The 10542-nt window shown below is 39.6% G+C and overlaps 1 protein-coding gene across 1 annotated transcript in view; it reads right to left on the bottom strand.

The window, feature by feature from the left end:
* Positions 1 to 2365: 2365 nt before the first annotated feature.
* Positions 2366 to 10542, bottom strand: part of LOC137989805 (putative leucine-rich repeat-containing protein DDB_G0281931) — a 42196-nt gene continuing 34019 nt past the window's right edge. The window contains exons 3-5 of the mRNA XM_068835453.1: positions 8552 to 8677; positions 3953 to 5521; positions 2366 to 2978 (exon numbers count right to left, since the gene is read on the bottom strand). Of these exons, the coding sequence (XP_068691554.1) occupies positions 2572 to 2978; positions 3953 to 5521; positions 8552 to 8677 (2102 nt within the window). The 3' untranslated portion in view covers positions 2366 to 2571. The remainder of the gene's footprint in view (positions 2979 to 3952; positions 5522 to 8551; positions 8678 to 10542) is intronic.

Below are 10542 nucleotides of genomic sequence, written 5' to 3'. Positions count from 1 at the left end.
TTACACTCTACTGTTATAATTTATCGGGCTCCTGCTCCCTCAAAAAAAAAAGAAAAACTAGCAACAACAACAAACAAACAAATAAAAACATGAAACAAAATTATACTGTTCACGGTGAATTAATCGCCCGATTCTCATTTTACGGGTTTGTCAAAAATCACGGCTCACGGTGATTACCAAAATCACGTTTCACGAGGAAAACAAAGGACATTTCACATTTCAGGAGAAATTAAAAAAAGCAATTCACGGTTCACGGTTCACGCATCGTTTAAAGAGGAAGAATTATGAACGGCTATGAAATTAAACAAAAAAACAAAGATATCTCGAATAAAATCTTTTGCAACTCCTTGTGGTGTGTGTTGATTTCACCGCTCAACTGATAGTTGTTAACACTTATCTGTAATATCTCATTACATGTATAATTAAAGAAACTACTTCATGGTTGGTTTTATCCAAGAGTCATGAAGGATCACAAACTCAAACGCAGTCTCGCTCGTTCGTTTTTGATTCCTCAGATCACGGGTCCAGTCCTGCATAGAAATCTTACGCGCTTACCATTTAGGTAATAGTATTTAAGTTATATTTAGCCCATGCTTTAGTATCTTTCTGTGAGCTAAGACTAGTCCATCATCATTTTGGTGATGTTATTATCCATGCTTTTTTCTTAATTTTTGTCCTTATCTTTTTAAGGAAGTCTGAAAAATTGTTTCATGGATGCATGCTACCCAGGCAACGTAACCCTTTCAATCTATCCCTAGTGTCCGGGTTTCACTGTCCCCATCTGACGTGGTATTATTTATTAGTGTCTCCAGAGAAGAGGGAAAAATATTGCTCCAGGCTTATAAATTTTATTTTTGTTTTCACGTTTAAGTACATCATATCTTTCTTACTACAATGAAGCATTTTGTTTCCGAGGCGAAACAGCTCTCTGGCAACACAAGAAATGAATAAACTACTAAAATATACCGCAGTTTTACAAACGTACGCGATATGCATTCATAATCACTACCAGGTTTCTTAATTAAAATACTATCACCAAAAATGACAACTGGGGAGCAGGGCTGGCGCAGAAGTGAGAGCACTCACCTTCCACCAATGTGGCCAGAGATCGATTCCCGGATTTGACGCCACATGCGGGTTGAGTTTCCGTGGGGTTCTTGGCCAGGTACTCCGGTTTTCCCCTCTCCTCAAAAACCAACATTTGATTTGATTTTGTTCTGGTTTCACTTGATTTTTAGTCTCCCCAATTAGTAGAGCACTTGTGCTTCTCTAAATAACCTTGAGACTTAAATAAAGTGATTATTATTATTATTATTATTATTATTATTATTACTAATATAAGATGCTTCCTAATAATCTCTTACGGTAAGTACTATAATGACAATTCTATGCGACATTTTGGAAGCTACCGACCTTAAAGTTTGTGAACTTCCCAAAAGACTTCAACCGTCAGGGTTTTCGATAGTTTTTCAAAGTACCGGATTTGATAATGAAAGTATCGGACATTGTTATTTTCCGTTGTAGGGCCGACTGCAAGTGCCTTAGGAACGAACCCTCAAGAAGACCTGGTGATTTCTTGTTAGTTTGGAGGGTTTATTGCGCGTGATTGTCTTGTCTTTCGTCAGCCCATGGCTTCCTGAGATATACTCAAGTCCAAAAAAAAAAAAAAAAAAAAAGAGGCCAACAAATCTTTAAATCTATAGGGTCAAAGTACCAAAAGTGAAATGGTAAGCAAACGGACGAAAACGTCCGGCCTCCGGCCTCACACGAAAACCCTGAGCGGTAACAATATAAGTAGACTTGAACAGGCATAACTTTGGGAAACAAATTGCACAAATCAGTATGTTTAATTTTTTTTTTGTTAGCATTCCATAATCGGGAGAGTCCATCCTCACCATCGAGTCTCAGTTTCGTCAACAAAGGCGAACACGATTCTATGTTTGGAAAGCGTAATAATCATGGTTCATCCAATAAAATCGCTTTGTTTTAATTTAAAGAAGATGACAAAGATACTGTTAAACGCAGTACGTTCTCTTTCAGTTACCCTGTTTTATGATGCCACAGCCAAACTCAAAACTAAACTGACTGATTTTGTTTACTCCTGAGCTTATTCATTGATCAGAAATGGATGCTCCAGATTATTAGATTCTTCTAAAGTGCGATATTATTGAGATTATTGGACATCGGGGTTGGCAATGCAAAGCAAGGTGAAGCTGCTCACAAGACCTGAGGGTTCTTGAAAACTGCTGAAACTGATCCCGGTTTCTGTACTTTTTCTTCAATCATATGTTCATTGTATCTTAGTTTATAATACTACATGGTAAGGAATTCCGATCAGCGATTTAGATTATCTAAGGCTCCCTCATCCATTCTAGTCAGGAAAGAATGAGTCAAGTATACATCATTTCTAACGATCGGCCAGTTTAACATAGCTTTTTCAACGATAAACAGTCTTAAAAGCAGAATATCGAAAGTATAAATTGAAAGCACGTAGTAAGGACCTTGGGTTTTGACTTAATCTTTTCCTGATAACGATTTCACGATCAAATGAGGCCCTCGCATGCTGTCGGGTTACATTATTGAAGGGCCTAAGTACAACAGACTGCCGGTTTCCGGGTCAAATGTTACTTTGTCAGCATTATCATCATCATCATCTTCTTCTTCCTTAAGGCCACCGTTTTCGCTTTCTTCAGAGTCAAAGTTGACTGATCGCGGTTCAACTGACTCTTTCGGACACTCATGAATGCTAACAAGGTCAAAGCTTACTGCTCCACTCTCCTTGAGCGTACCAGATACTGATGGCGCATTAAACTGACCAGTTTGCACTTGTTCTTTCAACAAACTTTTCCCTGTCATTCCTAGTATTTCGTTCTGGAGGTCGTTCAGAGGCAATAGCAATGCCAGGCAGCACGAAAGAGACCATTGTGGATTTTTGCGCCACTCCTTCATAAAGCGGTAAATATACGTGACGTACTGGACTAAAAAAAAAAAAAAAAAAAACAGAAGACAAAGTACAGAAATACGTTTGTTTTTTATCTCTAGTGAACGAAAAACCCAACAGCGGAGCTTGGTACTCTGAAAAATGCGCGACTTTCTTTTTCTCCCAGTAAATGTTAATGCCCGGATGTTTGTTTGCGTGACTGTAGTCCATTCATGGTGAAAGATCTTGCAGTGTTTTCGAAATTTAATGGAAATTTTCAGAAAAACTTAGCCTGTTTGTTATAAACACATCTCGCATGATAGGTCAAAAAAGAACGCTCAAAATAGTTCAACTTTGCCTCCTAGCTTCTTTGTTTGAGTTGGCTAAAAAGTTGAAACTTCATTTTGACAGTGAAACTCAATTTGGCTTTATTATACCATGAGATACAAATGACGCCAAATCTGGAAATCGGACCCTTTTTGTTTCCTCTGGCTTTTCTTTAATAATAACCAACCTCTTGACTGAAAGATATCACTACATTGACATAATTCTTTTTTGTGATCCGGCAAATTGAATTATGGTGTTCACATCATAGATCGAAGTAAAAAGTGCCAATTAATACCCACGCTGTATGAAATCTAAGTATGGGACCCTTCAGATGCATAGCCAAAGGAGTGTTGTGGGGGAGCTATAAAAATAAATTTGTTTTTGAAGAAAATTTGAAAAAATAGTGACCGCAAAGTACAAATCGCTTCTGTGTCTTCATCGTAGCGGTGCAGTTTGCGGAGTTTTTAACAACTTTAACAATTACAAAAAAAAAACAAAACCGTCGATAACGGAACAGCGTGAAGTTGTCAACTAATTATTTTTAAAAGGACGTGATCTTTCGTATAAAGTAAGATGCTTGATATTTCATATAAAGTAAAATGCTTGATATTTCTGAGCTCACAATCACACAATGCTAACCAATCAAAAGCCAACTTCCCAACTCTCTAAATTTGCTTTAATTACAATTGAGAACAAAATGCTTACTCACAAGAATTCCAATCACTAGAAAATTTGCTCCAAATACCAATGCGTGGAACATGATATGGTCCATGTCCACCGAGGAATGTACTCTCTCTGCTGGTATTCTACTCACAGCACCTATTGCAAGGTTGACGAAAGTTACAGCAAGGGAACAAACCATCAATTTGTTCTCAGAGGGCTCTGCTATCGGCTGCTTGAACGCAAAGAACATAGCATAGAGACCTGACATAACATAAGCCAACCCAATATAGGCTCTGCTCTCACTTCCTATCAGGATAATGCCTGAAGTTAAGGTCACCTTTCGAGCTGTTTCAACGAGTTCCCAATACCACGAGCGATTGTTGTAATTTGCGAATAAAAACCGTAAGCCTGTGACAATTTCGGGATTTGAATGCTGGGAATATGTGGCTTCATCATCGCTTCCGTCGCCATATTTCTTCAATGACCTTTGGTGTCTCCAAAGAACCGCCAGGGCAGCTATAGGTAGAAACATGATATACAAAATACTACAGTACGCAACAATCACTGATCGTCTGAATTCTTGGCTGGAACATTTGATATTAAAGTCAACTTTTAGAAACGTATCGCACTTTTCACTGTTTTCGTCAAGGCACAGTTTGCGACAAGCAAGGGGAAGAACATTTGCTGTCTTCGAGCAGGTGCTTAGATAGGTTACGAAAAGGAAGAAAAAGACTGTTCTGTAGGCCAACTGCTTTGATTCGGAAATTTTCTTCACTTTCTCCCCTCGACTCTGGAAGGTCTTTCTGGTTAATAAGGCCTTCCTAATGCCATAAATAATGATTGCTAAAATGATGACTGCAGCATTGATACCAAGCATAGCAAACAATCTTCCAAAAGCATTGACTTTTAGATTTGGAAAGAGGCAGTGGATAGGAGCAATCTGGAAAATATTTAGCTGTAACATCTCGGAATATTTTCCAATAAGGGAGAGAGAATCTGGCCATTTGATGTATGCAAATGCTTCAAGAACTCCAAATATTACCTGGTAGAAACCGATAACAATTTTTAGTCTTCCAAGAACTATATCAACTAAGGAGCGACCTTGTTTTTTCTTGGCTTGTTTCCTGCCTCTCCAAACCACGACCGCAGTGATTATAATAGTCACTGCTGCTATGACGGAAAGCTGTCCGATCATCCATGTTTTTGATGGACACTCTCTGCATGTCTTCAACTGTTTGTAATATCCGGGACTACACACTGCACACAATGGTCCTTCATATCCAACATCACATTTCGAGTCAAAATCCCCCAGACATGATTCCGATATTGGGCACTTATGTGGTCGAGGAAGAGAGTATGGGTACTCAATGATGGATTGGATTTCAACAGGAGAATTCCCGTCTAAGACCTTTCTGAAGGATTTGTAAAGTTCTTTGTTTGTATTGTTCTCCCATTTCCACCAGTAACCGGGTTGAAGAGTAACGGCTTCTTTTTCGCATTTGAATCCATCTTGCTTTTCACATGGCTCGCAAAATTCAAACATGTGCCTTCGAAAGAATCCCTCACGACAGTGACATGCCCGAAATCCAGCAAACAAATTTGCTTCCGTCCCTGGAAAAAATCAGACACCACAATTTATTCACATATTCATTTATTCGTACAAAAAAGGAATGCCGAAACATGGTTTAATTTAGCTAGCTATGTTAGCTATGTTACATTTTCTCTGGTGTATAGGTAAACATTTATTAACTCATTCATATTAACTAGTAATAGTTGACACTACAGCTGCCCCCGCTGTTAAGCATAGTTATACGCGGAATTTAATGTCTCCAGGGCCCAGGTAGATGTGGCCTGCGTTTACAAACGGAGCAGTTGATGTTGAAGAGGAGAGACAACAAATCAGAAGGGTTGTTGACAGTTTTGTAAAGTAGCGGACATACCTCTGAAAGCACCGGAAGTAGCCTGCGTAGCAAGCGTTCCTGTTCGACAGAACAGCTTCGAACCGATTTTCTGCAAACTGGCCGCGCGAAAGTTGGGGCAAGAGACTGAGGGAACGTTTGCAAGAGGACCCCCTATTTTTGAAAAACCCGTTCGCCCACGAACGGGGGCTTCTGATTGGTGCGGCACAGTCACAATGATTGACAGGTGACAAATTCTGGAGCAAACTATTTCTCCTAAGTTCTAGCGTGACAATAGCCTCCTTCGCAGCCGTTTTTAGGCTCGTCCCTCCCCACAAACAATATCCATCAAGGGAAATTCAATATTATTTACGTGTCAGCTGAAGCCGCTATGGCGTTACCGTAATTCATTAAAAGCAAAAGATTCGATCGTTATTTAACAAAACTTTGGCAGCGCTTATTGTCGACGAAAAGTTTAGACTGAACTGAAGTGAGCTTTTCGGTCGCTTGCAAAAGATGCTTTATTTACGCAAGATGAATTAATAAAATTCCTGCGAACTATCAGAATCCACATGTTTCAGGATCAAGGAAATTCGTCAAATTCTCTGCGTACCTTGCCTGATGTAAGCTTGAGTCCTGTATCATGGATTGAGACAAGATGAAGACAACTACATACACAGCCTGTTAAATCTTCTCTTAATTATTGTGAGAAGAAAGCGGCTCCTTTGTAAAGTTATTCGATTTTTTAAAGCACTTTTACTTGCTATTTCATCTACGATGTCGTGACGATTTGACCAAAAACGTACTGTGGATTATCAAACTAGCGAGGAGGTTTGCCTGTAATTTCCAGGAGATTTAGTACGATCCATTTCGTCAACCACTGTGCACCAACAAAATAGTCAGCAAGTCGCACTGAAATCGTCGTTAGTTTTAAACTTAAACCTATTTGAATGGTTTCATGGTCAGCTTTGCTGGAGATTTGCATTTAACGGCCTTACTTACTACCCATCGAACTCTGTACGAGTTTATATGTTTTTAAATTTCGTATTTTACGAGCGCACGCATTGCTTACAAGTTCTGAAAATTGGCTGTTGTTTTCGATAACTTCTATTCCAACCGCTCTGCAAATATCAGCTAGAATTTGCCCGTAAGTTTCTTTTCGATGGTTTAAACAAATTCTTAGAAGAAACATAACCAGTCGTACCCGGCTTAGAAGCTGCCGCTACAAATTTAACATTTAAAATCACACTGGCAAATTCTGCGTTGATCCACTCGGTGTTTCCTCGGTGCCTCAGTTTGTTTGGTCGGAAGCCAACATGTGTTAGCATGGTTATCTTTTATTGGCTAATTTGTTAATAAGACGTCAATCAGCGTGTGTCAAGTCAACCATAAAAAGGTGGGCGTTTTTCAAAAATAGGGGGTCTTCTTGCAAACGTTCCCTCAGTCTCTTGCCTAAACTTGCGCGCGGCCAGTTTGCGGAAAATCGTTTCGAAGCTCTTTTTGTCGAAAAGGAACGCTTGCTACGCAGGCTACACCGGAAGTGACATTTTTTGGGCCCCTGAAATCAGTACCGAATATGAAAAGGGCGTTGTGAGTAGACAGTTTGATCATGGCGGACACATGGTGTACCAGTCGAAACAGAAACGAAAGAAAACGCGTGGTCAATATTTACCACAATGTGGCCATTGTTTTTTAAAATGTAACATGCGGCAAAGGATGAGGTTTTTTAGTCTTGAGTAACGTGAATAATGTGAAAATGCCATGTATTTTTATTGGATGCTTCATTGACCAAGCTCAACTCGATTCTCACGATGGCCGTACACAATGAGGAATTTGCCTCGCGAGGCGAAAAATATCAAACATGTTTGATTTTTTCCTCACGGCCTCGCGAGGCCAATTTCTCACCAAACGTTCCCCGCACACGGTGAGAAAACGGCTGAGCAAACCGCCTCGCGAGGCAGTTTGCTCAGCTCTTTCCTCACCGTGTGCGGCGGGCTTTATGAACCCAATTCGTTGCGTGCTATCATGGCCTGTTTTTGTTATAGCATTATGAGAGACTTTGGCGGAGTTTGAAAAAGCAGAAGCGGTCTTAAAATCAAAACAAAAAAAATCTCAAGAAGAAAGGCAAAGGTAATAAACCAAATGCTTCAGTTGCTCTCACAGAAGACGAAATAAAACTGCTGTATGACAAAGAAATGTTTGGAAAGTCAACTCCTGAGGCTCTCCTGAATGCAAGGAAGGGTTACGTTTTCACAAACGTAGGCCGGGTAGCACTTATATTTCAGCAGACTTAAACTGATGAACCATGTGAGCGTTAGCCCTACCAATGGAAATGGGCCCACACAAGGACAGAGAAAAACTCTGACCAGGGTTAGAACAGCGCTGCTCTACCGACTGAGCTACAAGGTCGTGGGTTCAATTCTCACCCTGGTCAGAGCTTTTCTCTGTCCTTGTGTGGGCCCATTTCCATTAGTAGGCCTAACGCTTACGTGGTTCATATGGGGTAGAAACCTAGCACTTCACATTACATTCTAATCAGTTAAGTCTCCTAAATAAAGTTTGGTTCAACAAGCATGAGTTTGACGTCATTAGCGGAAAGGGGCATATATTAGACTTATTAAAAGGGTGTATACCGGTTCTGTATCTGGAATTTGGCTTGGATCTTGCGTTGTTGACTTCACTGACTTTTCGCAGTTACAGGATTTACGGTTTACTTAAGTGTATCTATATTCTAGTATCTAACCTTGAGGACAAGCACTACAATCAAAAGAATTTTTTCCAGGTGCTTTATTTGTGTGGACGAAGGTGCCATTTGGACACTTCCGGCAACTGTCGGCGACAAAAGCTGCAGTATCTGAGTAATAACCACCTGAGGAGCATATAAATAATATCATGGTACTCTTTCTCAAAGAATAATATAAGCAACTGTGAGACAACAAAGCATCATGCATAAGAACATACTGCTACTTTTTTTACTACTACACTTAATAACAATAAAAATATATAATAATAATAATAATAATAATGATAATGATAATAATAACAATAACTAATAATAATAATAATAATAATAATAATAAAACAATGATTTTATTTCAAATGTCATCGCTAAAAAGAATTATGTTTACAATTTTTAAGAATCGAAAAACTAGACAGAAAGTTATATTGTTTTGTCTCACTAGGGCTGGGGTACTACAAATATTATTATAGATGTAATAAAAGTTTACACTTAAAAAATACAATAGCGGAACTCTTTCGCGGCCTGGGGCAGTGCCCCATACTTAAGAGAATATGGTCAGCCCTTCTTTGTTCGGTTGCCACGTGATTGACTGAGCGTGCTTCCGTCCGTCCGTACAGACTCTGTGGGAGTGGGATGGGAGACTACGAAAGGGACTGGAGGGGAGTCTCGCGAATGCAGCTTTGAGGCGTGAAAGGGCGAATTTTCTTGGCGGGAAACCTTTGTGCAGTCTGTATTTATCCCACTGACCTGACGAGCAACGGGATAAAGAGCAGGAAAGAGCACGATAGAAGAGGTTACGAAATTTGAGAAATTTAAGCGAGAAAGGCCTCGAGAGTAGCCGAGGAAGGAGAAGAAGAGAAAGTTTCAACGGGAGAAAACCGTAAAGCTGAAAGAAATAGAGCGAGAGACAAAACACCTATTTACAACGGTTAGCTTTTCAGATAATGTTTTTTTCTTCAAGTGAAGCTACTGATCCTCGCAGTTATGAAGGAAATTTTTACATTTGCGTGAAGAAGCCTCTAATTTTCCCGTGAGGAATGAATCAAGGATGAAATGATATATGAATCAAAATGGATCACATATGAACTGCAGATATGAAATCAAGTGAAGCTATGATCCTCGCAGTTATGACCATTGATTCATTCGTCACAAGAACATTAGAACCCACAAATGACCAGCTCCCAACGCCATTGGCTTCATAGGTCAGTTGGTTAGAGCGTCGCACTGTTGAAGTCCTGAATTTTTCAGGTATCTCCACGCAACTGTAAAAATTGCGTTCATAACTGCGAGGATCATATCTTCACTTGATTTCATATCCGCAGTTCATATATGACCCATTTCATATATCATTTCATCGTTAATGTTCTCCTTCTTAATGGATGCCTCGCTGCTCGCATACTTTTGTAAAACTCGCTAAAAAAAAGAAGGCCTAAAAATGTTTGCAATTCCGTGTTGACAGAGATTCTGTCATATTTCAAGAATCAAACACCACGTCGCCATTTAAGTTTACATGAGCAAGTATCATTGGCGAGTTTTCTTGTCATCATTCGTCAGACATATTATAGCCGAACATTCTCAAAGCCGTATATATTTACATTGGATTGCAGTACATTTATGCAATGAATGCACTTGAAAGCAATGTTTGAGACAGTTAAATTCTTTTTGATCAGATGAGACTGTGAAAAGCGGTTTGATAAGCTAGAACCTGGGATCTTTTTCAGTTGTTCGGCTTACTGGGAGAATACCCTCTAGAGGGTAAAGACGGGTACCGACGTTAAGGTACACCTTTACCTTTACCAGCAATTGAGTAATAACAATCGTTTGTCTTAGTTCGCACCCTTTTTTGTGGCCGGCTACGGGTGTTTATTTTGGATATGAATTCGTCGTTACTGTGGCGACTATCCACACCAAACTAATACCTTTTGATTTGTAGGATTTTTATGTCAAGTGGACGGCCGGTCGTGCTGAGCAATTGCAGTGCAGTAAGCGAATTA

Source organism: Montipora foliosa, unplaced genomic scaffold (assembly GCF_036669935.1).
Source record: "Montipora foliosa isolate CH-2021 unplaced genomic scaffold, ASM3666993v2 scaffold_474, whole genome shotgun sequence".
NCBI lineage: Eukaryota > Metazoa > Cnidaria > Anthozoa > Scleractinia > Acroporidae > Montipora > Montipora foliosa.
Note: the sequence above shows the minus strand (reverse complement) of the source record. Positions and strands in the feature narration are given on the sequence as shown.